Genomic DNA, 15,048 nt, shown 5'->3' on the forward strand with positions numbered 1-15,048 from the left:
TGTCAGGAAATTACAAAATTAAGACCATACATTCAGCCTTAACTCTGTCCCCCATTACAATATAGCCTTTAATTTACATAGTGACATACTATTTCTCAAAATATACTCCCCCCACAAAATGTAACACACACATACCTGGCATCTCCTATTACTTTGTACATACTAGCCAACAAGAATAATCAATATGAAAAGTACACCATAAGCTACACTTACACAGAGCATTACACATGAATATAACAACATCAAAGAGTAATAGTGAGAAACTGCTGTCATTTATAGTCCAAGTAAGTTTGGTGCTAAGTCCCTGAGTCTGCAAACACTTATCCATGGGCTTAACATACATATGAGCCGTTCCACTGCAGTCAATGGGATTACTCACATGGAAGAACTTAAAAACACCCACAAGTGTTTGTAGGATCAAGGTCTAAGTTACTTTTATTATTTGCTGCATCATGTCCTGAACTGCCCCTCAGGAAAGCTGTATTGGTGGCTGAAAAGCAAATGTATTCTGATGAATTCTGACAAAACTTTTTTGAAAGCCCTGAACTAAGAGTAATATTCATATAAACATTTTAAATTTATAAAGATAATCAGGAAGATTACAGTGATGAAATTAATGTAAGTATAAATAATGAAAAAATGCTACACATACACTTAAGGTTGCAGAAAAATAATATATTATACATTGTTGTTACAGAAATAGTATGTAATGATCACGTAATTAAAAACTGTATTATAATGCATATCCATGAGGAGAAAGGGTACATAATTTTGTCATTTTCTAACTTTTGAATGCTTAACTGTGCAATATTAATCTTTTCTCAGTGTCTTTTTTGATAAAATATATTTTGTACCTCCACATGCTCTGAACACCCCTTCTATACCGCCACACTCATATCCACTAACTATAGAACATATTTCACCCTATCTTGTATGTTATTCATGAAAGAAAGGGAGAAGCTACCAAAGCATTTTTCCATCTCTAAAGACTTTAAGGAGGTCCCCCTTTATTATGTGGGAGGCAACCCACAAAAGTGTCTGAAGAAAACATTATTGAAAAACCAAGAGTTTTCCTTATCAGTGCACTCTGGCAAGGGGCATGGAATTTTGCAGCTGCACCCTTTAACAGTGGTTCTGTAGTTTGTGACGTATCTGATCAATTGGCCAGAGGAGAAGGAGCAGCAGAATGGAAGGAACAGCCCAATTCATCAGATTTATGGAAATGTAGAGCTGGAAAGCAGAAAGTGTGAATCACAGGATTTGCTGTGTCACAAATCATATAGAATCCCATGTGCCTTATGACAAACCCATGCAACTTGGCAGGTCAGAATGCAGACCTGAAAGGATTACACTTCTAACACTGAGTAAATGTCAGGGGTGAAAGTAAGGCGGTATGGCCTGGTACGGCATACCGGTAAAAAGTAGCCACCAGTACCGGCTGTGGCAGCGCTTTAATGTCACTACCCCTTTTAACGTTGCTACCCCTTTTGCGCCCCCCTTGGCGGCCCTGCCAGGCAAAGGACCCTGCTTAAAGTGCTGCCGCGGCAGCGCTTGAATGTCATTGCTCCCCCACTCCGGCCACCAATGGGGGGGCAAAAGTAGCTGCCCAAGGGCCGCGATTTAAAAGGGCCTGGGGCACTGGCTGCTGCTGCTGTGCGACTGGAGCCCCAGGCCCTTTAAATTGCCGCTGGAGCCCCAGGTGGCGCGAGCCAGGCAGCGCAGATGGGCTGGCTGGGGGACGCTGACCCCAGTCCCGCCCCTTCCGCCCAAGCCCCTGCCCCTTCCGGGGGGAGGGAGGGAGAGGAGGAAGAGGAGGACAGAGGTGGCCCCGTACCAATAAGAGCTCAATTTTATTTTTACCCCTGGTAAATGTAATCACATCCCACACACAGATTTCAATGATAAAAGAAATTAAACAGGTATGTTATATAGCAAAAAACCCATTAAAAAGTTAATAACCCCCCTTTATTCAGTATGTAATTTAATAGCAAGTTAGATGTACATTAAATAAAAACAAAAAAAAAGGCACAGAAAGCATCCAAGTTGTTACAGGACCTCATGTGACTGTTACCTTTAAACTCTTTCCAGCTAGAAGTAGAATATGACAGGCCAGTTGACAAGCCTGACGAAGCCCTTGAATCTGATCTTCATTCTTAATTTCTATGTAGTCTCCCCAGTCTGGTACAATGCCTGTCGTCACATAGTCTGGCTTCTTTATGTGCTTGCAGAAGAAGGATTGAAAATGAAGATCAGAAAACTGAGCATGACAATGGGATCATTTTCTCAGAAAGTGCCTCCTGCTTCATGGCAGTTTGCCCTTTCTGTCATAGTATTGACCTTCCTAAGCCATCAGGGCAAGCCCTCAAGGCTGCCTCAGTATTTCTTCCAATGCCCTTTTGAACTTAACATTGCCTGTTACTATTGACTTAAATAGTGCATTAACCGTACAGTACTGAAATCCAAGATACTGCAGAAGTCTTTCAGTCCAAATAGTTGTGAGCTTTAAAACTATCAGAGGAAGACTTAAAAACTCATTATTTTATTTTTAAACAAAGGTAAATTTTACATAGAAGTCCATTACACACACTCGCACTGAACAGATATATGTACAGTAGTACAGGAAAGTCCTGAGCTTCTTACTCAGACAAAATTCCCATTAACTTCAATGGGAATTTTGTCTGATTAAGAATCTCAGTATTTCTAGCTGTCAACCTCATTCATGTATGAAGTGTAGTTGTAGCCATGTCAGTCATAGGATATGAGAGAGACAAGGTGAATTTGGATATGGGTGTATAGTATTATAAAAAGAAAAATGTATGCGCAGCATAATAGCTATGAATGAGATGGGTAGATATGAATGAGAGACAAGGTGGGTGAGGTAATATCTTTTATTTGACCAACTTCCGTTCTCTCTCTCACCAACAGAAGTTGGTCTAATAAAGGATATTTCCTGACTCACCTAGTTTTTTAATCTCATTCATATCTATTATGTTGCACACATTTTTCTTTTTAACAGATTTAATTTTTTTTTATTAAAGCTAGTGTTAATAAAAATATATAATACACAGGTTAGGAAAAGAGTGTCTGGTCATCTGTTTCTTCTTAGATTATCCACAAATACCAAGTTTGTTTTAAAAATCATAAGATTCATATAGTACATAATAAGCAATAACCCAACTGTACCACCATGTCCTAATTCATTGTCTTTTAAGCAACACTATAATAAATATATTTTTATTTCATGAAAAGGTCTCAGGCCTCATGCATGTAAAATTCTATTTCTATTAAAAAAATATTATAATTCTAAGACAAATATATAGTAACAACAAAAATAATATCATACACATATATACAAGCACATTTTATCCTCCTAAGGATTCCAGAATATTTACAAGCTATACATAATTATCACTTCACCCATCACAAAGGGCCTGTCAAGTCATTGCAAGAGTTTTACAACTGATTTCAGTGCAAACAGGATCAAGCCCATAATGCACACAGGACCCAGGCTGTAGGGTAGTTACACAGCAGCTGTTTAAACAGCACACAGCAAGACTACACAACATTTTAGTGTAGGAAGTGAAGAAGAATGGCGTATCCAATTAACTCTATAGGGGACTTTAAGTAGGTAGACTACAGTTACCCCAACTGGTGTTTGGCCGCCCCAATGCTTACAGAAAGTGTCATAGGATCTTTAATGATCCCAAGCCATCAGGATTTTAGGTTTACATCTCATTCAAACACACAGCACCCCCAGAAGCATAGAACCTGTTCACACCATACTAGGACATCAATTTATTTCTGAATTGGAGGGAAAAATCCCACCTCCTAAGTTACCAGCTCCATGCCTTGCAGCACTCTGAGTTTTCCTTTGGAGAACACTCATCCAATAACTGCCTAGACCAGACACTGTTTAGCTTGTGAGATATGATGAGATAGCAGCTCAAGATGGTATAGCTGTAGACATTTACGTCTACCTTTTCTCACCATTTCTCCTTTCCTAAAAAAATCTGTAAAATTAATAAGCCATTTTGAATATAAAGATTATTTCTGGGATATTCTGTAGAAAAAATGCCCTTCCCCCCAATTATATATATTCCTGTAATAAGTTTCCCTTGTTATTTAGATATTTCCTAAATTATTCATATATCCTAGTTAAATTGTAATTCTGTAGGCAGATGAAAAATGAACAGATTATTAGACATGAGCATTGTTATCTATGAAGATTAGTTTTCAATATGACAGTTTATTTGTTTGTATTCATCCTGAAAGAAATATCTAAAGATACAAAATGTTTGAAAGTGCTACCACAATTTTTCTAATCTTTGAAAATATATAGGGTCTTGATCCTATATTCATTGTGTATCCAAAGCTTCTATAATGTTTTAGGCTTAAGAACTCTATAGTAAGCATCCTCAGTTTATTCCCTCCATATCATTCTTTTTTACTATCACCATAGGATAATGTAAATATTTTGTATTTTGTATTAGAAGTCTACTTTCTAGTAAAAGAAATAAAAAACTGCTTATACACACATCACTATAAAATACTATCCAAAATTATTTTCATTAAATAAAGGGTAAGAAACAGCCAGAGTTCATACTGCAATTAAAGCAGAACCAGGGAAAGCGCAATAGCACACCTGTTAGAACAGCTCTAAATAAAGTCATAATGGATTCAAAAGCAGACAAAAATGTATTTTCCAAAAAACAACATTTAGTCAATGACAGCAAAGGTTAGTTCATAAGTTACATAGCAGGGCAGCTGGCTGACATTTTGATGTATGCTTTCATCTAAGCCTGAAATCACCAAATCACCAAAACTGCAGGAGGATGTAAATGTTTGAGGCTTAATGTGTTAGAAATTTACATTGAAAGGGCAACATTTTGCCCTCAGATGAGCATGTGCATCTCATGTTGACTTCAGCTAGAACTATCTGCTTGTATCAGAGGTGCTGCTAACTCACTGCAGGCCCTAAGCAGGAATATTTTTCCTCCCCCCTTATCTCCTTCACCCACTCCCTAAAAATACTAATTGCATTATTTTCACAAACCAAAAAATACACCAGCACAGCACATACTAATACATTGGTTAAAAACTCCATATTAAATTAGGGGCATGGTATTTTGGGGGTAAAACTAAATCAGGGCCCCCCTGAGCTGCCTGGCAGCTAGGCAATTGCTTTGTATGCCTAAAGCTGCCACTGCCCATAGCCAAAGGGAGAATTTGAATCTAAAAGTGTTAAATGTTATAAGGTGATCAGTTACAGTAACAAACATAATATATGAAGAACTGCCAGTTTTAAACTCCCTAATGGCGTATTTACATTACTCTAAAAAAACAGGAGTACTTGTGGCACCTTAGATTACTTACATTACTCTGTTTAGCATGGCAGGGAGCTGAAAACTTCTCACACCACTGTTCCTATTTCAAATCCCAAATCAACAAGACCATGATTCAAACTCCCAGCTGTCATAGGATGAATGTACTTGACCACTCGTGCAGTCAATCTTTATATTGACTGGAAAAAGGATCAGATAATAGAAATTACAGTACCTTAGGAACTGGGTGAGCTAAAGAAACTATAGCTGGCCGAACTATACTGTAAGCAGTATTTCTTTGTCTCTGGAAAAAGAAATATCTTCTTTGTTGACTGCTTGACTGCTTGTGTAAGCAGATATGATTGACCGGTGAAGAGAAAACTCCACAGCAGTGAGTCACACACCCTGTGAATAGAAATGTTTTTTTAAAATGGTTCAAGAAGTCTTTTTCTAACTACCAAATTACTAAGTGGTGACTATGCCAAAGAAAAAACCCTAGATAAAAAAGATAAGTAGATTGTATACAATATGATTTTGCTAACATATTTATTACTTATCTGTAGTTTTATATAAATCTTGCATAATGAAAAAAAGTGTGTTAACATTTAGAAGCACTGAGAACAAAACCACATATCAAAGCCTTATCTAGCAAAATACTAGATCTATTTTGGTGCGATGTATGAGAAAGTTGTGTAAATCCCCAGAGCATCAAGAGTAGAATTGACCCTATAACTGGGCCCTGTTCTCAATGACTTGAATTACTAGTCTGGACAGGCCAACGCTTGGGGCAACAGTAAAACAAGGGACAGTATCTAGAAGTCAGGGGAGAGAAAAGGATGTAGAGATGATAGTACATACAATTTTGTGTTTTGGTTTGGATTGTGTCTGCATCAGAGTTAACCACAGGCCGGTTCAGTGTACTTTACCATTAAACATTCAATAACTCATACAAGAATGTTTGAAAGCACTATGGAGTAAATTTCACATAATAAATTAATTGATCTTGAAAGGGTCATATATACACGAATACACTAGCAACACTGATGTGGCAGAGAACCAACACGGACAATGACTTCACAATAAAGGGGCAGTATTTTTTGTTTTGTTTTTTAAACCTGAGCTAATTATTCCCGTTAGATTCAGAGAAATTAGTGATGGAAAAATCTCTTGAATCATCTAGTTCAACTCCTTGTCAATGCACCGTTTTCCCGTACTGCGCATTTCCTATTGTCTTGTATAATCTAGTTTTAAATGTCCAAATTAAAATTCTTTATTTTTTCTTAGAAAATACCCATTTCTTCCATATCAGGGATGCATGCAATTTTGTTCTAACCCCCCACCAAATGCACTTATTGTGGCCAGTGCATGGAAATTTCAGTCTACATTTATGTTTTGCTTCTTAGATAGCCTTTTTACAGGGTTCCATGGTATATATGAAGTACAGGACTAGTAGGACACTCTTTCAGGAGCCCAAAAGTATAGAACACATGGAATTATTGCATAAGCTCTGCCACAGAAGGGCTCTTAATGACAAGTGACAAGGTTAATGAATATTGTTCATATCTTTATAGCACTCTGAAGGGGTGCAGAGGCCCCATTCATTACTAACAGGCTTCTACTTCCTGTTTAGATCTCCCACAGGGGTACAGGATGAAGTAATGAAGCAGTGTTGCAGGCTGAAGGTTCAAATCAGGCTCTCAGAGGAAAGCCAGGGAATTCTGTAAAAGTTGTTCCACAATAGTTAGAGCATAGAGGGGCCTCTGAGAAGGCAGAGCTTCACTGTTCTTAGATGGCTGGATTGTATCCCGAGCTGGGTTCATTCTGTTTGCTTTTTTGTTTAGGTAAAATGCTTTTAGTTTTTTAGGTTTTTTTTTTTATCAGCTGTGGACCTTGGATTCCAAGAATGGTACCTAAGAGAGAAAAACCTGCTGGCTTTTTTTTTTTTTTTTTTTACTTGCTGGACCATTTAACCCAGCCTATCAGTTGACACACAGAGTTCATCCCCAAAGAGCCAAACGCACAACTCACTGGCCCAACTTGCATCAGTTTCCAGTGGCACTAAGTGCAGAGTCTGCAGAAGCAGCAACATTTAGGTCATCAGAAGTAGCAGCAATGAGTCTACTATGTGTGATTAGCGTGATCAGATCACAATAAGACAGTTCTTCTACACAGCGTAATGAAGGTATCTTGCTCCTTATATCCAAATAAAGGCTCTTTCAGTGCAGTTTTATACAAGCATAATAATTTTCCAATACATTTAAAATCCACCCTCATTGATGTGGTCAGCTAGAGTCCATCCAGATATCAGGATGTAAATGTGCATTTCAGATGCTCTCCTTCATGAATGGCATGCTGCCAATGCACCTGTCCTGCCACATAAAAGTTTAATTGGGGAAAAAAGATGCAAGTGCACTTCTCAATTATTTGACAATAGAACACTAAACGTTACAAATGCATGCTCTGAAATACATCAAATCAATTTATATTCACAGGTGCACTCCTATCAACAACCCCAAAATCAAAGGGATACCTCTTTATTTAGAGTGAAATTTTTACCTCTGACCCATAAAAGACATACTATAGGTGTTGTCACAAGATAACAGGATAATAAGGTACTTTACTGTGTTGTTATTGCACTAACTATTCATTACAAACCAGAAATTTTTTTTACTTGCACTGGTGAAATGCATAAACCAAATGAATGCCATTAGAGCATTACAAGAGCTCTAAAATAAATTGGTAAGACATACAAAGATAGGACAACGAAACCTTTATTTAAAGGAGTAAATGTAATATTAAAATATTTTCTTCTAAGATTTCTTAAAAAAAAATAGAATGGCATTACAAAAATAATGATCAGTATTTGTTTAGGGGAAAAAATATCTAGTTACTGTCACCATGCTTCCTTTACAAAGAATGCATTTTTAATGTCTCTACAACTACTCTTAATTTTTAAGCTTCCCTATTCACAGCTAATTTGATACACCAACATCATCAATCACTAGACACAAGAACAACTGGCTGTGTTCCATAACTCTTGTCCACAGACTCCCAGAGCCGCTGACACACATGGAGGCTGCTGTCTGTCAGAGTCCTGTTTACTTCTATTATTCTACAGTTCACAGTGCATTTTCTCTGTTAAGCTGTTTTGGGACATAAGTGGGACATAAGTGTGTATATTAATTCTTAAAATATATAATTTTATAAATGTAGAGTTTATGATGTTTCCAGTGGGAATTATAAACATCTGAGAGATCTCAGAGTGAGAAAGCAGTAGCCTTGTAACACACAGATCATCATAGCAAGGGTGTAATGTTGACTATTTACAGGGTTTCTTTTCCCCCAACACTAAATCTGTGTTATTTGCCATGAATAACAGAATATTTACTATCAGCTGCAATAAGGAGACTTATTACCAGCACATAGTTTGTGCTGAGCACAGAAAATTATAGACAACTGCTTCTTTGACTCCATGGTGAATCACACTGTGCAGCTTGTATGTATGTATGTCTTCGGAAGCTGTTGGATCCCCCAGCATATCTTCCATGCTTTAATTTGTATTAATAATATAAATATGCACTGTGAGTTATTGCAATTTACCATATGAAATTATCTTTTATGGAAACTACATTTGATTTTAACTGATTCAGCCAGAAAGGTTGAATACAGAAATCAAGTATGATGATGGGAGGGAAGCATTTTAAGTGACTAATTTTGCAGCACAATGTGCCCCACATTTATTAGCCTTTTACTCCAGGTCTATTTTAATTGTTATCTGTTCATGCATGCTACACTATATAATGAAATGTTCCCATCTCACCCACTGAGTAGTGAGGTTTTTTATATGTACCTCTATTAATGACCCTTAATTAAGTTGATTTTAGTAATTTAAATGTAATTTTTCTTCTGGTCAACAAGTATTTTTAAGGGAGAGGTCGGGAATGAACTGTCAAATGACTGCTTTTAAAATGTTCCTTATTTAATAGTAGAAAGAATAAATGCTGTATGTTTCAATGACTGTGGCCTACCAACACCAAAACCATAAGTCTACATTATTCAACAGATTTGAGTGCCAATACTCTCACATCATCAAGTTTTTTAATACTTGTTTAGCCCAAGATTTCAAATGTACCAATTAAGAAGCAGAAAAATTACTACAGCATAAGCTTCAGTCTGGTTCTACTGTACAACTAAAACGTACCTTTACAAAGATAGACACTATAAAACACACACACACACACATATATATATATATATATATATAAAAGAATCTTTTCAACTATTATAATTATCAGTAGACTACAGAAGTTTACCAGCAAAAATATTTATGGGATATCAGAATTAACATCCAATTGATTTAACAAATATAGGCAATTAATTCTTGGAGAAGTGAGTCTTGCATAACACAAAATAATTAGCAATTACCAACATCAAAACCAGTGTTTTGCTAACCTATTTTCAAATATTAGGCAATTTCATCTGAATTCAAAAGGGAGTTTGGTGATTTACATGAAAAATACATGAGGTTGGGGGGGAGTAAGAAATGAGCATTTTAAATTTTTTATTTGCTCTATTGGATAATTTTAACCTTGGTACATAATTTTGCTGCTTCTGCCAGTTTTGATTTTTAAAAGAAAGGATGAAGTTTGATTTAATAGCACTATAGCTAACAGTATAGGGACTTCAACCGGCGTAACTGGAGTAAGAGTACACATTTTTTTATTGTTAATTACAAAATGTTTAGATACACATTTTCAATTACCCTATCTAAAATACTGGAGTTGCATTCCAACTTTTTTTTTGGCAGATCACTAGTGGCACAGATTATTGTAATAAAAATGTATTCACACAACACTGATTTTGTAATGCTTGTGTTACAGAAGTGCACATGTGCTTCAAAAATAAAATGTGAAAGATTAAAGGTTCTTTCCAACGCTATGTAACCTGTACAACAGAAGAGCAACTCAAATTTCACAAGCAATAACCTGTGCATTTGCTGAAGAAAAGAACAACACACAAGAATGCCTCAGGCAGAAGTTGAAACTGATTGGGCAAAGTAGAAGAACAAGAGCCCTTGAAACTAAACAAAAGCAAATTCATTCTGTTGACAGATGTTGATTACATCAAAGCAATGAAGGACTTTTTTATTCAACAAATATCTTTGCATTATCTGTACATGAGAGATATAACATGTCTTAATCAACATAATCTAACGTAATAATTTTTAAATTCAGTAAAAGTATATTGTAATGAGGTCTTAACTACAGGCTTCTGTAAACAACAGTGTATTCACATGGTCACGTCTCCATACCCTTGCTGGTGACGCCATCATCAGTTCCTTACTGCCAGGGGTTAACTGCTCTGGCAGCCAAATAAAATACAGAGAGAGACGTATAATTATGGAGACAGTCAAAGGGCAGGCTCTATTTTGAAATCTATTTGCACAGACAAGGTCTTCCAATTTGGCTTACAGGAAACTAGCTGGTAAAGGGAGTCTCCTTTTCTCCAGATGCTTTCCACACTTTTTCCCCACATCAGGAAATCATGGATATGGAGACCATACACCACTGTTTCCTGGATTACAGGCCTATGTGTCATTACAGGAAGAAGACCAAATCCATAAAATAAGCTTGTGAGAAATATTTCCCTCTAATTGACAATATCAGGAAAAAACAAAGCATAAAAAGACTACTGAAAATGTTAATCTAGCAGCAGTTCTACACATGATTTAGCCAGAGCTGACTATAAGGTGTTGACAAGGAAAAAATAAAAATGCATGATAAGCATGTCTGTGTTTTAAATAAAATGCCTGGGGGAAACATAACATTCATCAGCATAGATATGCCTTTGGTTACAATTAACAATATATTAGTATAAATATCTACAATTATGTGCTTCTGACTATGCAAATTATTGGCAAAACCCCCAAAGTTCTTGAATACATACCACTAAAACAGAATTTATTTTTATTTAATTATTGAAATGAAATAGAAAAATATGACAGAAGTTGGTTATTAGATACTGTAACTAGCAGGCTTCCTGTCCTCCTTACTCAGACCCAATGAAGATGTCCTGTTTCCATCAAAATCAATAGCAAAACTCTCACTGACTCCAATGGTGCAGGATCAAGCCCCAATCCTGGAATCACAGGGATTCCTCAAAGGCATGAGGCAAGTTGGATATTGTCTTTAGGGCCCAATACTACTCCCCACAAATTCAAAGTTTTGCCAGTGACTTCACTGGGAGCAGGAGTAGGCCTTCTTTGACAATATTTGAATTTGTAAAGAATTATATTAAAATTCAGTTGGCATTTTCACAAGTATTGACACTGCTTATTATTTCTTTATACATCTTCCATATCCATATTAAAATAGTTCAATACTATCTTTTCTGAGATAATACAGTTCTTATAATTCTTCACTGAGCCCAAACCTAAAGCCAATAGAATAGATATCTTAGAAGTAGGTAAACTGGGAAACTATGAAGAATCAGAACCTCTTCCATGTACAGGAAGGATGACAGCCTGAGGGTACTCCAGCCCAATAATAACAACATTCAAGTACTAGCACCCAGGTCATGACAAGCCATGACCCTTCCCTATTGCTCTTTCAGGAAGTTGGCTCTGTGCCACACTTTATCAGTAGCAATTAATAGTGTGTAACGAGTAAAGAGAAAGAGAAAAACTTCTAATTTTACATGTTAAAAACCAATAGCCATACAACAAAAATCCCCAGATCTTCAACTGGTGACGATTCCCTGAGCAGTTGTACCAAAAAAAGTCACACCAAAAAGCCAGTAAGATCAGATAAATTTACTGCTTCACTGATAAAATTCTGCTATAGTCAGAGCATATTGCCACTACATACTAGGGTTTAGGAAATACAAAACCAATAACTGAGTATAACTATGTCTGAGTATTACAACCCGGGCTCACTCATTCATTCATACCCCAAAGGAATTTCATTGTCCATTAAAGTGTGACTAGATTCCATATGCTTCTATTATTAAAAGCAGGATTCTTAACATTTCTGCAACACACAGACAGGGAGCTTCTTTGACAAAGAAATATTTTATCTTCCCTGTTGGGATAACTAGGTTTATTAAGACTGTACATTTTAGTGGGGTTCTAAGAAAACAACAGAAGTAATCTTACATCTGAATTTTTCTGTCTCCAACATAACAACATAAACAGAAAGCAAAAGGCAAGTGTTCTTTATAGCAGTAACAGCAGCAAAATGAAACAAGTCAGATCCAAAAGCCTGGACAAAGCAATATTAAGAGTTTCACACACAGTTAATTCCAAGGAAATATAGGCCCCGAATCAGCACATGACATCTGGCAAATTTCAACTTTTCTGACTAAGAAATGAACCATTCCCATTAACTTACTACATTCCTGTTAAGATGAAGAAAATAAATGAATTCATCTTAACATGCACAAATTAGAACCAGAAACATATTTGCTCAGGCTTACACATTGAAATACACCTTAAGAATGATTTCTAAGAATTTTATAAATAGTTTAGTCCATTTTGAAAGAATAGTTGATATATTAACTACTTTGATTTTCTCAAGGAACTGATCATTGTTTGGATTAAGTATTTAACTTTAAATAAAACAAAATACCAAACCCAGTTCTGATTAAAATAAATGATTAAAAAAACACACACACACCCAACACATACACTATATAGAATCTCATTGTTAATATGCACACAGCCACAGCTATAACATTTATTGAATCCTACTGTTATAAAATAATTTCAGATAATTTATGGAACACAACTGTTTTTCAAATAACACGTTTCTGACCTGTATACTGTAACACTATTCTGATATACTATTAAATATTACAGTACTAAAAAAAATAAATCTTCCTGTAAACTCCTTGTTTCCCATTGAACTGCACAAACCTATATCCATATCCTCACAAAAATGCTTTACACATCATTTCTTTCATTATACAAAACCATGAGAAAGATTGATAAAATAAGAGCATAAGTTTGCATAGAAATTTTGTGGACTATCATAATAATTATCTGAATATTCTCTATGTAGTCTCTCTAAACTGCAGCAGTGAGAGCTTGTAGTTGGTAATCTTTCCCCCAAATAAAAGATACCACCCACTACAGTAATGTGTCATCATACTAATGTAGTTCCACATTTCTGCAGTTGAATCTCTGAGGAGTTAAAACAAAAGGATTCTTGAATCATAAGCCAGTGTTATCTCAACAATGAAAATAAGTATAAATTATGTTAGCAATTTCTTCTGATAGAAATCTTTCCATAAAATACTTATAATTTTACACTTGTTCAGAAATAATGACATCTAACCACAGGTGTTTCCTGCTCTATGTCAAGTTTCGTTAATTATCTGTATTATCATGTTTTATAAGCAGTGGCTGCAAGCACCTAAAAACATGATTTATATATTATAGGGGATAGTCCCTCATTGAGAGACTTTACAAATGTAAGTTACATGCATCCATCCCTCAGCACATCTATGATGGAGAATAGACTTTAGGGTATCTGTCTTTCCACTACCAAAACTAATATTAATGTCACCAGCTTATAAACTATAAGTCTGATTCTGCACTCCTTACTCAGGCAAAGCTTCCACTAAAGTCAATGAGAGTTCTGCCTGAGTAAATATTGCAAGGTTGGGCCATTACACTCTATAACTTATTCTTCCAAATATATGAGCAAATGTAATATTGTGCAGTATTACGAAGTTATGTTGGTGAGGGTTGGGAGGCAAGCTCTTATTTTGTTATGGGAAGATACACTGTAACAAAGATGTCCCAATCAAGAGGTCACTATAGCTAAAACTTGGTAGCTTTATCACAGTATTTATTTTTATGCTAACTATTCATTAAATGCACTATTATATCACTGCATAACTAGGACGTTTATTCATAAATGTGACATTTGATTCACTGAGCGAACCTGAATGACAGGATTATAGATCCTGTTTAGAAGAGTGTAATAAATATTTTGTTTGTTGTTGTTTTTAAATAGAAGATTTCACCTTACCTTCTTGCTTAAAATATACAAAGATCTCCTTAGCATAAAAGTGCCTGTTTATCAAACAGTGATACAGGAAGAAGTTGTTTACATTTTCAGCACAACCAACATACATCATTTATGACAAAAAAAAACCCCAAGCACTCCATAAGAAATGCTCAATCACTGTCAATCAGACACATTAAAATATACATAAACCAAAGCATACAGTGTGAACTGTATTAGATTCAAACTGAACACAGAATTACTAATATAACAAACAAAAAACAAATAATTATAAGTGACTCATAGACCTATCTGCACATCTCACAAAACTGCTGAAAAGGTGGGTAACCATAGAAACCTTTTGACAGCCTAAACTAAATATTTTTAATTTTGTATTTATTTTAAAATGCTGGAAATGATGTCCCTATTTAATGACATTAATATTTTTTCAAAAGCCGCAACTTACCTTTGTTTCCTAAAGTGCTCAAAATGACTTTCCAACTCAATTACTAGTAATTTGCCATTTAAATTTGATTTTATTCAAGTAAAGAAACAATTTAGCATCATTGTGCTATAAAGCACATCAATATATTTTTAGTCCTGCAAATTAATATTTCTGACTTCCTTCTTTAATGTTTGAAAGTAAATAATAAAATGATACAAAACAAATACTAATTTTAGTGCTTTATTACAAAAAGTGTTTTGACATATAGACTTTT

At 35.5% G+C, this 15,048-nt stretch overlaps 1 protein-coding gene across 1 annotated transcript in view; it reads right to left on the reverse strand.

Annotated features, from left to right (window-relative positions):
- The window catches only part of METAP1D (methionyl aminopeptidase type 1D, mitochondrial), a 62,320-nt gene that overhangs the window by 19,842 nt on the left and 27,430 nt on the right, over positions 1–15,048 (reverse strand). The window contains exons 2-3 of the mRNA XM_054043754.1: positions 5,557–5,726; positions 2,072–2,221 (exon numbers count right to left, since the gene is read on the reverse strand). Of these exons, the coding sequence (XP_053899729.1) occupies positions 2,072–2,221; positions 5,557–5,726 (320 nt within the window). The remainder of the gene's footprint in view (positions 1–2,071; positions 2,222–5,556; positions 5,727–15,048) is intronic.

This window comes from Malaclemys terrapin, chromosome 11, assembly GCF_027887155.1.
Source record: "Malaclemys terrapin pileata isolate rMalTer1 chromosome 11, rMalTer1.hap1, whole genome shotgun sequence".
Lineage (NCBI taxonomy): Eukaryota > Metazoa > Chordata > Testudines > Emydidae > Malaclemys > Malaclemys terrapin.